The sequence below is a fragment of the Acomys minous genome (genome assembly GCF_964271855.1).
Source record: "Acomys minous genome assembly, chromosome: 4".
Classification (NCBI taxonomy): Eukaryota; Metazoa; Chordata; class Mammalia; order Rodentia; family Muridae; genus Acomys; species Acomys minous.
The window spans coordinates 117,669,914-117,685,202 of NC_140486.1; the positions used below are offsets into that span (position 1 = coordinate 117,669,914).

A 15,289-nucleotide genomic window follows, 5' to 3' on the forward strand; every position below is an offset into this window, starting at 1 on the left:
TAGCAGAGCACTTATGAGGCAAGCCTGACAGGATTGTTGGGGAAGCAGACGAACCCTTTAGAGAAACAGACAGCCACAAAAGGGCAGACTCAATAGGTTACAAAAACACAAAACAAAACCCCACTGGTGCAGGGGCATAATCAGCATCTTCACACTAAACAACAGCTGTATGCTGTTCTCAAGTTCACACAACAAACTTAACATGAGCAAGGCTAGGTGGGTGCAGAGCTTCGCTGCCGCGTAAATACCTCCGCGCATTTACCAGCCTAGTTCTGTGAACTTCTTCAGGGGCCTCATTACATAGGCCTAGGTGATCAAACTCGGGTTGTTGGTGATAAACTCACCTCTCCCCTCAGCCAGAGGCCTCAGGGCAGTTTTCACTTCCACCTCTCAATCACATGGTTGGCTCCTGTGGCGGCCAGCCTTACTTGTCACGGAGAGACTGCATTAGCACAAAGTCAGGTGTGACTGAGTGGGCTCATTACCCGAAAACACCGTTCCCATCCCTAAGGCACACTGCAGAGGTTTCAGGAGCTCTGCACCACGATATTTCTTATATCACAATGACACATGCGGGAAGGGAGAAGCCAGAAGCTTTCCTAAGCTCAGGACCAGTCAGAGATGCTGCTTCTTACATCACCCTGAAGTCCAGCTAGTGCAACAGAAAAGGACATAAACACCAGAGTAGGAGGGAGAAATAAGGACACAGACCATTCCTGTCCATCAATGACTGTAGAAAATTCAAGGAATCTATCAAAAGCTCCTGGAACTAATGCGCAATTATAGCAAGGTTTTAGGATAAAGTGTTAACATATAAAAATTACTGACTTTTCCTGTGTGTTATCAATAAGGAACTAGAATTTTATAATTAACCTATAATAAAAAATTTACATTTGCATTAAAAGGGAATATTTAGGGATAACTCTAATGAAATACATATACATGAAGTATATATGTATGAATTTTAAACATTTATTTATTTAGCATGCACATATGTGTATGTCTGTGGGCTTTTGTGTGCCACAGTGTGCATTTGGAGGCCCAGGATGACGTCTGTTTTCTCTTTTCCACCTGTGGGGTCTGGGGATTAAACTCAGGGCAGCTTTGGCAACAAGTCCTTTTATTTGCTAAGTCATCTTAACTTTCATAAAAACATGTGTAGGTTTAGAGGGAAAGTAACAACCTAGGTAAATGATAACATAAAGTCTAAATGAAGAGGTTTTACTAAGAACCAGTTTTGTAGAATGTCAGCTCTTCTCATCTGTCCTCAGATGCAGCACTGGGCAGGTCAAAGTCCCACCAGACACTGGGGCAACAATGACAGAATGAGTCTAAAGAATATATGGAAAGGTAAAAGGATCTACAATAGTCAAACCATACTATGGGCAAGGCTGGTGAAGCATTACACTTCAAGTCTTACTATAACTCTCCAGTAATAGAAAAATTATCTCAAAATGAACCACAGACCCAAATGTAAAAATGCAAAGCTATAAACTCCTGGAAGAAACACGGAGAAAATGTAGGTAGCCTTGATTTATCCGGGAGCTTTTAGAGTACCAGAAGCACGGCCCACATAAGAAGATGCTGGTGAGAAAGAAGAAGCAGGCCCTGGCAGCCCACTCGGTTTAGATAAGGATGAACTCCCTTCCGCAGGAAAAATAGAAAATAAAACAACCCCGCAAATAAACTAGATCAAAAGTGATAGTTCTGAGAGAACCCACGCTTTTTAAAGGCTGGCCTCAAAGTCAGGCAACCTTCCGGCCTCAGCATGGTTGACTACCATGCTACACTCACTAATAGCTCTGCCTTTGACTAGCTTTTACACATGCAGAATCAGTACTTAACAAACATGCAGTAGTACTGACTTGACCCTGACCTCCAAAGAAAGGGGACAAACCACTCGTAGCAAACACCCACCAAAGTAATGGGACTGGAGACGAAGGACCTTGCCAGGCCAAAGGGTAAGTTTCTAGTCCACCATCATACTTCTGAGAGAAAATGAAGGACAGGTGATATGGAACATTTATCCCATTTTCTACAGGTCTGGATTTATATAAAAAAAAAAAGAACTGCCTCTCACTGGGCGGTGGTGGCGCACGCCTTTAATCCCAGCACTTGGGAGGCAGAGGGAGGTGGATTCCTGTGAGTTTGAGGCCAGCCTGGTCTATAATGTGAGTCCAGGACAGCCAAAACAACCAAACCAAAACAAAACCCCCCAAAATTGTCTTTTTCTTCAATATATGGGGGGGTGGGGGTTGCGTAGTAGAACTTCCAGATTTCAGAAACAGGAGACTTCATTAGAACTGAGACCGTGGGCTACAGAGATGGCCTGGTGGTTAAGAGCACTAGTGGCTGTCTTCCAGAAGACTGAGGGTTCAGTCATTTCCTGGCACCATACTCAGTGGCTCAAACTGTCTGTAACTTCAGTTCCAATAACCTCCTGTGGGCACTAGGCATACACAGACATACGTGCGAACAAGACATCATATGCACAAAATAAATAAGAAAATACAAGTTTTTAATTTTTAAACGTTTATGGCTGGGGACACTGCAGGGGGTAGCACATGCGGGGTTTAATCACTCACACCTCAGTCAATCAACCAAGGGAAACAAACTCCTGCCCTGCCAACTTGCTGTTACGGGAACAGCTGATCAGAAACAGAGAAGTTACAGCTGCACAAAACACGTAACTCAGGAAAGATGCATCTGAACCACACAAAGAACTCATAAAAGCCAACAAGAAGGGAAAGAACAACTTAATAAAAGTGGGCCTGTGAGCTGGAGAGTCATCAGTCTGTAAAAGACCTGCCTTGGAGGCATGAGGCCCAGAACCAGAGTCTGCTTGCCATAACTTATTAAAAAAAAGAAAAAAAAAACAAACCAGCTGTGTGGCGGCAAAATTGCCACAATTGTAATCCCAAATCCCAGTGTGAGACAGCTATTGAACCATTATTGGACTAGCTGTGCCATACCCTATAGGCCAACCTAATAAATCCCCTACACACACACACACACACACACACACACACACACACACACACACACAGAGCTAAGTGAGGGAAGCTGACTAAAAAGATGTGTTGTTATTAAAAACAAAATCTCAAACATTTGTACCAATAAAGACCTGAGAAGCAGATACTGGGGTGAAAGCTGGCTTGCTCAGAGAGGCAACCTTCCTACTCAGCCGACATGCCAGAATGAAAAAAAAACTTTCTTTTCAACATTGTCTTTTTTTTTTTTTTTTTTTTTTTTGGTTTTTTCGAGACAGGGTTTCTCTGTGTAGCCTTGGCTGTCCTAGACTCACTTTGTAGACCAGGCTGGCCTCGAACTCACAGCGATCCACCTGCCTCTGCCTCCCGAGTGCTGGGATTAAAGGCGTGCGCCACCATGCCCGGCTTTCAAAATTGTCTTAAATACCCTCTAACCTAAAGTCCTTCCTTTCTGTTTACTTATGTTCACTCCCTTTTGACTAGTTGCTTGCTCTGCCTTTTGACTTATGGTTGACTTTATTTAGCTCTTGGATTAAAGGTGTGTGTTAGGGCTGAGCCACACCATAACAAGAAACAGGTTTTCTCAGTTTACAATCTTGGGGTTCACAATGTGATCAAATATCCTGCAACAAAGATGGTCATCCTATTTCCTAATAGCCATATATTCCAAATACATGTCATTAAAAAAACAAAAGAAAAAACCGTAAGGGATGACTAGGAGGACAATAGAGCTTTAGGACAATAAAAATCTGGACTGCAGAGTTGATTCAATGGTTAAGGGCACTTTCTACTCTTGTAAAAGGGCGAGGGTTCAATTCCCAGCACAGACATGGGACCTCATAACTGTCTGCAACTCCAGTTCCCAGGGATCCAATGCCCTCTTTTGGTCTCATTAGGCACATGGTGCATATACATCCATGCAGGGAAAATACTCATACCCATAAAATAATAAAATGAATCTAAAAAGAAAAAAAAAATCCAAGTGCAAACCGGGCATGGTGGCACATGCCTGCAATTACAGCACTCAGGAGGCATTCATGAGCATCTTAGGATATATAGGCATACTCTGTGTGACAAAAACCAAACTCAACTGCTGGCAAGGGCACTTGATGACAACCCTGGTGACCTGAGTTCAATTTCCAGGATCTACATGGTAGAAAGGGACCTGTCTCTCACAAATTGTCCTCTGACCTTTTCTGGGCCCATGTGACACACATATACCCCCGCCCCCTTACACACACTAAATAAATGTAAAACAAAACACATGTAGTCAATTCAAAGCAAAGTGAGCAGTGGCAGTCCGGAGGGGGACAAGCAGGCCAGGACAGAAAGTATTACCATAATAGGCCTAATAGAAAAGCACAGACATTTTCTGGGAACCAACTGGAATTACGGGTCCGAGAGGCTAGAGGACAAGCACCCTGTCTGTCTCAGGAGAATCTGCCACCTTCTGGAGGGCAGTCAGCTTCAGCCTCAAGCCCGTGGGCCCAGATGCTCCACTTTGGGTAAACTGTCCACAAATGAAAGGACTGGCTTGCTGCAGGATATATGTATGATCACACTGTGAACCCCCAGATTATATTATTTACTGCTTATAGCTGTGGTGCAGCTCAGCCCCAGGACATGCCTTTAATCCAAGAGCCTTCTGCTTGAACAGGATTAAATAAAGTCAACTATACGTCAAGAGGCAGAGCAAGCAGCCAGTTGACAATAAGTGAACATTGGAAAAAACCATAGAGTAGGAGGAAGTCAGGAGGATGGATAGAGAGATGCACAGGAAGTAGAGGGAAGGACACTGAGTTTGAGGGCTTTCTCGCCCCCTCTCCCCCTCAGGATTTCTCTGTGTAACCAAGCCGTGGCTGTCCTGGACTCACTTTGTAGACCAGGCTGGCCTCTGCCTCCCAAGTGCTGGGATTAAAAGCATGCGCCACCACACCCAGGGTTTTTGAGACTGCATGGAGAAGGGCTTCCTTTCTTGCAACACTGGCTAAAGAGGAAGGTCAGCTGGGTGCTTTATCTGCCTCTCTGAGCTAACAGGCTTTCATCTCAGCATGTGTCTCACAGGTCTTTACAGGTAAAATCGAATGTTTGGGATTTTGTTAAAAGCAACACTGGCTAATAAAATGTAATGATAGCTGTCATCACATAACCTGAAAAGTGGCCAAGGCAATCCTTCTCCAGTGAGTATAGAGACCAGCCGGAGCATGAAGCACGAAACCAACAGCGCTGTGCTGACCGGCCCAGGGTCCAAGGTGGGAGTACTCTCGAGCTCTGGGCCGCCTGACAGGAGCAGACAGAGACACAGGCAGCAACTACCTGACTCTTGTCCACCACCCCATTCCCTAGGCTGAGGAGATCTCAGGCTCAAACCTCCCTAGTGCCACGGCCCTTTAGGCTACTGCCCACCTACCACTCTCCCGTCCAGGCTAGCTGGCTTTTAAAAAAAGGGATTGTCCTTGGCCATGCATCACTGCTCACCTCTCCTACGCTGCCTAGGACAGAAGCCTAAAGGGCCATGGTGCTAGGGGGAAGCCTCGTTTTGCAATGGAGGATCCTGCAAGGCCCTAAGGAGATGTGAGGCTGAGATCTCAGCAGCCTGGGAATTGAAAGGTGAACATGTAGTTCCAAAAGCAACAAACTTGGATACACATACAGTAGTGAATAAAGAAACCAGCAGAATATAAATTTACACTAAATACTTAAGGGTTACTTGAAGAGGTGAAAATACAAGCGATACAAACCAAGACCCTGGATTATCTGACCTGGGGAGGCTAATACATGGTAACTGATCAGCTCCATACATTCATGGAAAGATGAATGCATATATACATATAGTTCTTTTTTTTTCCCCTTTCTGAGACAGGGTCTCATGTAGCTCAATATGAATTTCTTGTCTTTGCATCCTGAAGACGTGTGTACCACCACATCCAGTATTACATGCTTGTTTTTAAAACAAAGTAACCAACTGGGCATGGTGGCTCATGCTTGCAATACCAACACTCTAAGGCCAAAGGATGAGGGCTGCTGAGTTTGAGGTCGCCTGGGTTACACAGCTGTGTGCCAAGCCAGCTAGAACTACAGCACGCGACCATCTCCAAAGCCAGACACATTACAACAAAAAGGGAAAGGCTAAAAATAAAATTCCCATCTTATTGATAATGGTAATTATAAGTAAGTTAAAATACTCAATGAAACAACTCTTCAGTTCAATTAAAATTTTATCTATAAAATAAAAAGACAAAATTAAGGAAATAGAGAAGTAATACTCAGGTGGCTGTGGCCACCCAGGCCTATCATGCCCGCATTTGGGAGGGTACGGCGGGAGGGAGGTCAAGGCCAGACTTGGCTACACTGTAAGAGGGGGAAAGAACAGGAGGAGGGAGAAGCCTTGACCTGGGAGCAGTGACTAAATCCTGAACTGGAGGCTGAGGCAGAACAAAAAGTTGGAACGAAGTCAGAGCAACAAAGAGACTGAGTCTCAAACAAGGAGGTCTGGAAGTGAGAGAAAGGTTTTCTCTGTTAATGAACATCAGCAAAATGGTCACATTTAACAAGGTTTTGAAGTCTCAAACAAAAGTTGACAGGTACAGGCAAAGGTGGTGGTTCAGGTATTAATACTTGGGAGGTTGAGGTTGGAGGATAACCACAGGTTCAAGGCTAGCCTGGGCTACATGCTGAAAGCCTATCTCAAAAAAGTAAGCAAAGCCAGTAAGTTGACAGACACATAGGAAGAGAGAGGCACCTCCGGAATTGCACTAAGGGGAGTGCCTCACCTCTGTAGAAATCAGCTGACTGAGAACAAGAAGTTAGGCAACAGATGTGCTGACTCATCCCAGGGAGACTTCAGTCTCAGCTCGGAAAAGAACAATGTAACCAGCCAGTGCACAGCACTTTCTTCTGAGCCCAAGTCAAAAGCAAAGACACTTGCTGATAAGCCTGATGACCCAAGTTCAGACCACCTTGCCAGCTACAATGAAACCTCAGCATTCCAAAGACAACAAAGCACTGGGTTGGTCTCTCTCTCTCCCTTCTACCAACCCATCTACTTCAGAGTCCATCACCACCATTAAAATATGGCTCTAAGATTAAGATGGAGTCAAGGTGAGATGACAAAATATTGGTGACCAACGAGTGTAACAAATTCGGAAAGGGGCACAGGTAGAAAGGACTTCAGGTTTGAGGTTAGGAAACTTTGCAGAAGCCAGAATAAGTAAAACCAAAGCAAGGAGAAAGAAGCAATATAATAATATAATAATAAAAACAGAAACATGTAGACAGAGCCGGGGCTAATTGTTTGGAAAGTTCTGGACTAGTGATCACAGCAAAAGGACACCAAAAGCAACGTTGTGGATGATAACTTAGAAAAGCAGCACCAGATACCTCAGACTGTGACTGCGGCTGCTCTTCCCAGGATGCACCTGCAAACTCAAAGCCTTCACTAGCTCCACTGAGGCCCAGAAGGCCCAGAAATGTTTGCTCTAGCAACAGGTCAGTCAATCATTCCTGTACAGCAAATGCTGATACAGATAAAGCGAATGTGGTCAGAAATGCTCTCCATATGTGCTGACCACTATCCACGCCATCCTTACTCTGTAAGGAGCAACAAGAATTCAAAATCCTTCCTTCGTTTTGGAGACATTATATAGCCTTGGCTGACCTTGAACTCACAGACCCACCTGCCTCCACCTCCTGGGTTCTGGGATTAAAGGTATGTGCCACCATGAACAGCCTAGAAATTGAAATTGATTTTTAGAAGTAAAATAAATGGGTCAGTGAGATGGCTGAGCAAGTAAAGACACGTGCTGCCACGTCTGAGGACCTGAGTTCAATTTCTGGGACCGTGTGGTAGGAGAAAACGCCCCCAAATTGTCCTCAGTCCTGCATGTGTGTCATAGCATTCTCTCCTGACTCCTACATGCATACAAAGTAAATGCAATTTTAAAAATTAAATTTAAAAAAATGGGAGAACCAAAAACATAGCCAATAAATATTTAAAACTTAACACCAATTTATAAAACACCAACAAGGGATAAAACTTGGGAGGTATGTAAGAAGTTTTCTTTTTGAGACAGGAGGGACTCACTTAATAACTCAGAACTATGTACCTCAGGCTAAACTCAAATTCATGGCAATCCTTCTGCCTCAGTCCAAGTGCTGGAATGATCAGCACCGGCCAAACACCTGGCAAACCTTCACTTAGCTTATCTAGTATTGAATTTCCGAGGAGAGGGTTAGGAGGATGGCTCGGCGGGTAGATGTGCTGACTGCCAAGCCTGACGACCCGAGTTCAGTCTCTGGGACCCGCTTGGTAGATGGGGAGAAAGCGAGTCCTGCAGGTTCTTTTCTGACTTCACTCTCATCTCACGAGATAGCTCAGGCTGGATTAAAAAAATTAAGATCCTTTTGGCTTAGCCTTCAGTCCTGGGATTCCAAGTATGAGTGACCACAGCCAGTTTTCGTAAACTCTTTAAAAACAGTTAGTGTAGGGGTGGGCGTGGTGGTGCACATCTTTAGTCTCAGCATTTCAGAGGCAGAGGCAGGCAGATCTCTGTGAGTTCAAGGGCCAGCCTGGGCTACACAGTGAGATGTGAGTGAAGGTCAGAAGACAGCCAGAGCAGCACAGTGAGGCCCTGTCTCTAGCCCTCAGCCCAGCTAAAAATAACAAGTATCGTAGTCTTACTTTCCTTGCGGTCTTTCCCCTTCAATGAAAAGCCTTTGAGCTGAGCATCAAAGACCTCGCCTGCTGACTTGACTTTGTTGTTTGTTTTGAGACAAGGTCTCTATGTCCTCAACCTCTAGGTCACGACCCCTTTGGGGAATCTAGTGATTCTGTCACAGGGGTCACCTAAGACCATTAAAAAAGCCACAGAGATTTACATTAAGATTCATACCAGTAGCAAAATTGTACTTATGAAGTAGCAAAGAAAACTATTTTACAGTTGGCAGTCACTACAACAGGAAGAACTGTATTAAAGGGCCAACGCAACAGGAAGGTTGAGACCCACTATGCTCTGTAGTCCTGGCTGTCCTGGAGTAACTGCATAGAGCAAGCTGATCCTTGAACTCACAGACCCATCTGGGTACTGGGATTAAAGGTGCGGGCCACCATGCCTGGCTACTTGTAATGAATGCTAAAGTTTTATGCACGCAGGCCTCTCCTGTGACTAGGTCTGCTATATCCCGAGTTCCCTGGCCAATGAGCCCTCTCATGAGATCGCAGGGAATATGTAGTCCACAGAGAAACTTGGCACGCAGCAGGAAACCCTCTTCTAGTCAGATTAAGAAAGGCAGGGGAGCACCCTGGCTAAGTACTGACCGTGGCTGGGGGGCAGCAGGCCACTTAGGTAGGGGAGGTAGGGGAGGCTCGCTCTTCTCAGCTCCTCTAGCTTCTCCCGCAGCTTGCGCACCTGGCTGTCAGAGCGGCTGACCCTCTGCCGAAGGCTCTTCAGCTCTCCGTTCTTCTTTTCCACTTGCTCCCGCAGGCAGCATACCTGGCTCTTGTTCTGACGAGCCGAGAAGCAGTAAGAGTGCAGGGAGTCGATGAGCTTGCAGGCCCCTGAGGCCGAGAGGATGACCTCGTTAATGGACATGGGGCTGGCGTCACTGTGCTCACTCTGCACGGCCTCTGCCGCTGGCTTTGGGGTTACATCAGTCGGAGGGGCGGAGGGGCTCTGGGAAGCCTTCTGAGGGGTTGCCGTAAGTGATGAACTCGGGGGACTCTGGGCCACACTATTTCCACTGCACTTTGGCTCCACCTCTCTCTTCGGCCTCTTTCGGTCCATGGGCTCACGGGGGACAGATGGCCTCTCTCGAGTGTGCTTAGAGGAGAAGCTATAAGAATGAAGTGAGCCAATGAACTTGCAAGCTCCAGATCCTGGGGGTGTGAAGTCGTCCATGGAAATGCCACTCTTGTCTGGCCCGCCTGCATCAGCGGAGGAAGAGGCCTTCTGGTGGTCAGCCTCTGTAGCAGACACTTCCGCTCCTTCCTGGCTGCCGGCCAGTGGGGCAGGCTGGCCATCTCCTGGAGTTCTTTCCAGAGCCTGCCCCTCCTCTTTGCTGACAGCACCTGGGGTGGCCTTGGGGGTTGCATCACCTTGTGGAGAAGCTCGCTTCAACTTTCGGGACCCAGGCTTGGCCATCAAGTTGTCACTTGAGGGGACGGAGGAGCCTACGGTTCCTTTTCCCGTTGTTGTGCTTGTGTGGCTCCTCATGCTCCCTGTGGTCTTTCTCCTAGCATGGCCATGGCCTCCAGCCCCCCTCTTCTTCTCTGACAGGTGGAAAATAGAGGGCACAGCTGTGGGCTTCAGCAGGCGATGCTGGTCCTCCAGCCTTTTGGAGAAGCTGTCTTTGGTAAAATGCTCACTACAGAGGAATGAATACTTAGTAGGGGTCCAATTATCTCTCTGAACAGCTTTTAACCACTGGATCAGCCGTTTGGAGTCCTTTAGGGGGAACCTGCAGGACAAATAACAGTACTTAGAAATATTGCGATGCCTTCCTCTAAAATTATCATTGATAAAAGCAAGCAGCCAAACCCATACTGATGTCATCTGCTTAAAACCTAGTAAGGATTTCAGGACCACCTTGCAGGTCATTACTGAAATGAAAAGGGGAAAGCCCTACTGTATACATAGGGCCCTGAGTCTATAGAGCAGAGGAACGAAGGATGCTCCTCATAGGTGTGGCAAATGACCCTGGGCACAAAGGATGCTCAGAAGCACCAAGTAGAATCCAGACAACAGGAAATAGCTTTCACAAGAGGACCACTCACCAAATCATCTGTACCTGAAAAGTAGGTTTCTGGGAGATAGAACCCTAAAGAGAAGCCAGGCAACAGAATTGGGACCAAGAGACCAGGAAATATCTCAGAGGCTGGGCTGGGCCACAGCTGGGGCTGAAGTAGCTAAGGATTATAGGAAGCAGCTTTAGCACAAAGACCCAAGCAAGAGCTCTAGCCAGGCACCACAGGGGCACAGCTGTGTCTGGGTTACCCTGAAGTAGGAGGATCCCAAGTTCACCATCTGCCTGGCTACAAAGTCAGTTCAAGGCCTATCTGTGGCAACTTAGTGTCTCTAAAAAAAAAAAAAAAAAAGAAGAGGGGGAAGGGAGTGCTGTGGTGGATACCTGTAATTCCAGTATACAGGAGGTAAGGTGGATGATTCAGAGTTCACTGTCACCCTTTGCTACATATGAGGCCAGCCTCGGCTGCGATTTTGTCTCAAAATAAGACAGACTAACAAAAAGAAAAGAAAGGAAAAGGAAAAATAACAAGGAGTGTAGCTTACTGGCAGAGTGCCTTGTGCTCCTGGATTTTTCTTCTGCTAGGCAGCAAAACTGTTCCTTTAGGAGCCTAGGTACACCTTTAGGAGGCTAAGCTGAGTGAGCCAGTCATAGGCTGGGGCGGAAGTGGAAACCTTTAATCCCAGCAATTGGGAGGCAGAGTTAAGGCCAACCTGGTCTCCGAAACAGGAAAGGAGGGGAAAAAAAAAAGCAACAAGTTGTTTGTGGTGGCTCATGCCTCAGGGGAGGCAGAGGCAGGAGGGCTGCGACAAGTCTGAGGCCAGCATAGACTATAGCAATGAATTGTAGGCTAGTCAACGAGACCTTGTCTCAAAAGGCCAATAACAAACAACAAAACCCCAAACACCCCAACAATAAAAATGGTAAACTTAAGTTATATTTTAAGTCATAAGAGGAAAATTGGGAAAAAAAATAAAAGATGAGCAATAACATGCTTAGTAATTTCTCCTCTCATCTAATGAATCGGTTTAACGATCACTTATTAAGGCAAGATCTGTAAGACCAAACTGACTACACATGGTAGAGTTGGTGGTCATGCTCAACTGCCAAGAGCTCCACCTGAGGTCTTCCGGCCCTCAGGAGCCCACTGTGGACCAAGCCTGGCCCTAACAGGATGGATCTGGACGTTCTAAGCAACGTGACCTTCTAACCTTGTTTCTCAATATTTAGTAAGCTACATTCCAAGAGTTCCCCCCAAAACCCCCGCCCCAAATTCCGGCACTGTCTACCCCCATGCCTTAGAACATCGGGAATGCCAACAGCAATCCTTGCAACTCTGCCTCATTTAAATTAAAAAAAAACCTATTAACAAAACTTCTGGGACACGGTCTAAGTGAAATTGTTACAGAATCATTCTGGCTGATTTATAAGTTTGTTTAACGTTAACAGGTTTTGTTCTGAACCAGGTCCTAAGGACCCGAGACTTACTGTCACCCTGTGTACTTTCAACAGACACGTGTCATTCCCATCTTTAAATTTTAACACCAGGTGCTAAGAGACAGCAGGATGTGCTAAGTGGCTTCTAAGGTAGTCCCTTCGCTTTGCTGTTTACTCCTGTCGGAAATCGCAGGAGAGGACCAACTGAAATGGGGAGTCTGGAAAGCCTTCGGAAGGCGCGGCCCGCCCAGGAACCCCCAGGAAAGCCCTTCCATGGTCCGCCCGCGGGCCTCTGCCTGAGTGCAGGTTGCCAGGAGGTGCTTAGTGCCAGTGCCCCGACCGCAGGACCCTTTCGGAGAGCGATGAAGGGTTATGGATGCAGGAAGTAGAGCTGCGTGCGCCGGGCCGCACTCCTGCCACACACCTCCAGGCGGGCTGCCCCGCGGAGAACTGCTCGAAACCAAAGAGCAGGATTAACCTAGGAAAGCGCCCTTGGCAGAATGCTCCTGAAACTGGCAGCGCGAGCCCCAATCAGTGCTGCGCCGGTTGGTGGAGGTGGCGACGGGGGCCTCCGGCCGCTCTGCCCGAGAGGCATGGCCGTGCTGGTACCCAAAGCCGGAGGTCCGAGCCAAGGTCACAAAGCTCCCCGACCCGTCCACCTCCCTCAGTTGCGCTGGACTAGCCGGGCCCTACTCCCCGTCCCCCGAGTACGGCCCGCCGCGCGGCCTCAGTTTCCCCGTGGGCCCGGCCCGGGCGGGGGCGTGGCGGACCCGGAGGCGAGCCGCGTACCTGTGGAAGGAGACAGCTCGTTTCTCGCCCTTGCCCTGCCTGTTGGAACAGTTCACGGCCGCGCAGCAGATCACCATCGCGGGCCTCGATCGTAGGCGCCGCCAGGCTCCGATCCTTGCCGTCCGCCCGCTGGTCCGACCCGCCCCGAGGGAGCGCGGCGACACTGCTCGGGACGTGGGCCGCGGCCGAGCCGTACGGCAAGATGGCTGCGCGCAGCCGCCCGCACCACGCTGCGCTCGGGCTGCCGCGCCACGGCGCGAGCGTCGCGGCCGCGGCGGGCGGCGAGTCCGTACCGAGACATGCGCGGGCGGTTGTCTGTACGGAAAGATGGCGGCGCCAGACGAGCGCTGCACCGGCCGGCTCCAGGGTGCTCCGAAGTGGCGGCGCCGGGGCGGGGCGACCGAGGGGTCCGGTCGCGAACTACACGCGCCCGAGGCCACGCCCCCGCGTTCCCACCGCCGTACGGCGAGATGGCGACGCCCGCGCTTCCGCTGCGCCGCGCTTGGCTACCTCGGCTTCCCGTCGCCGTGTCGCGCAGTGGTCCGTCGGGAGCGACACCACGGGCGGTCGGCGGCTGGACAGGGAAGATGGACGCAGGTGAGGAGGGCGGGCGCCTGCTCCGTCGCGGGCGGGCTCCTGTGGCCGCCCCGTGGGGCGGAGGCCGGTGTGTTTAGCTGGGCGGGCCGCGCCTCCCCGCAGCGCGGTACCAGGTCGGCGGGGTGGCCCGTCAACGCCACGGCCTCCCGGCGCCTCGAAGGCCCTGGGGGGAGCGCCCCAGCCTGTGGGCTCCAGGCTCTGGGAGGGAGGGAGGGAGGGCAGCGAGCCTGAGGGACGATCAGGACGCGGGCGCACCGGTACCCCGGGGCGGACCCCTGTGCCGCGGAGCTACTTAGGCCTTACCCTGCCCAGGGAAGAAGCCGACCTCTTTAACTTCTGTCAAGTTGTTGGCTGCTGTTCCAGCAAGCACAGCGTGCGCATCTTTTGTCTTTAAAGTTCAATAACCTGTGTAGGCGATCCATGCTGCTGTCCCTGCGGCTGGAGACAGTGAAGCGGTCGCATTCTACCCTGACTTCTTGACGTCCTAATAATGGGTTAAGTGTCGGTGTTGTTGTTGTTTTTAAACTGACTCTTGATCCTGACGATGGAGAGAGAGAGAGAGAGAGAGAGAGAGAGAGAGAGAGAGAGAGAGAGAGAGAGAGAGAGAGAGAGAGAGAGAGAGAGAATATTCTTTGTTTTAACTGACAAGATGTCTTGGAGATGCGAATCTACAAATACAGTGTTTTCTGCTGATAGCCCTAAAAGTATCCAGACACTTCCCCCCCCCCCACCCGCAACAGAGGGTCTCTCTTTCATTTCACCAGCAGCATCAGTGGTTTTTTTTTTTAATTAATTTTTAAAAGAACTCCCGTGCCTTTTAGAATCCACTCCCTTGTGAAGGGTTCATCCCCCCTGGTTTCATTGTACCTGTCTTGAATGACATTGCTTTTGATGTTTTTCTTCTCCTGACAGCTGTACCATAAATGTAGTTGGCTCTTACTTGGGAGTGAGGCCTACAGTTAATACACCTTTCAGTAGTTGGTGGCATCCATCTCTTCGTGTTTTAAATAGCTGGAGGAAGCAGGAACCTTGACTCCCCAAGAAGTATGAATCAGGTGTATATTTTGTGATGTTAATATTTATTTAGAATGAACAACTGAAACTCCCACAATGCTTGCTGGAGGTATGGAGTAGAATAGTGCGTAGAATTATTTAATTTCCGTCCTCCCTTTTCTAAGACAGGGCCTCACTTTGTAGTCTTGTCTGATCTGGAGTAGACGAGCAGACCACGCGGCCCCAGACTCACAGAAATCTGTCTGCTTGTGCTGAACTTAAAGGCCAGCATCACCTTGACTCCGATTTCTTCTTAGATATTTTTAGATATTTATTGTACGATGTGTATTAAGTGGGCACTGAATGCTGCTCAGAGATCAAACTCAAAAAGGTGTTGTGTTTGAAGACTTGTGTTAGTGCTGGTAAAAATGCATATGGTGGATGGCGTGGTTTTTCTCCTGTTACAATGCCAGATGGTCATTCATGACCTACCCTTTTATCCCTGAGGTCCTTAAAAATGCTGCCTTCCTCCACTATTGTAATATGGCTTCTAGTTGTTCTTTGTTTGTTTGTTTGTTTTGTTTTTGTTTTTCAAGACAGGGTTTCTCTGTGTAGCCTTGGCTGTCCTGGACTTGCTTTGTAGAACGGGCTGGCCTTGAAGTCACAGAGATCCACCTGCCTCTGTCTCCCAAGTGCTGGGATTAAAGGCATGCGCCACCACACCCAGCTTTCTAATTGCTCCC

At 48.4% G+C, this 15,289-nt stretch overlaps 2 protein-coding genes across 2 annotated transcripts in view; one reads left to right on the top strand and one right to left on the bottom strand.

The window, feature by feature from the left end:
• Positions 1–13,178, bottom strand: part of THAP4 (THAP domain containing 4) — a 46,301-nt gene extending 33,123 nt beyond the window's left edge. Inside the window, exons 1-2 of the mRNA XM_084778629.1 lie at positions 12,957–13,178; positions 9,307–10,445 (exon numbers count right to left, since the gene is read on the bottom strand). Coding sequence (XP_084634755.1) covers positions 9,307–10,445; positions 12,957–13,033 — 1,216 coding nt within the window. The 5' untranslated portion in view covers positions 13,034–13,178. The remainder of the gene's footprint in view (positions 1–9,306; positions 10,446–12,956) is intronic.
• A 77-nt stretch (positions 13,179–13,255) lies between these two features.
• ATG4B (autophagy related 4B cysteine peptidase) overlaps positions 13,256–15,289 on the top strand; it is a gene marked incomplete at its 5' end in the record, with an annotated part of 31,943 nt that continues 29,909 nt past the window's right edge. The window contains one exon of the mRNA XM_084778631.1: positions 13,256–13,553. Coding sequence (XP_084634757.1) covers positions 13,256–13,553 — 298 coding nt within the window. The remainder of the gene's footprint in view (positions 13,554–15,289) is intronic.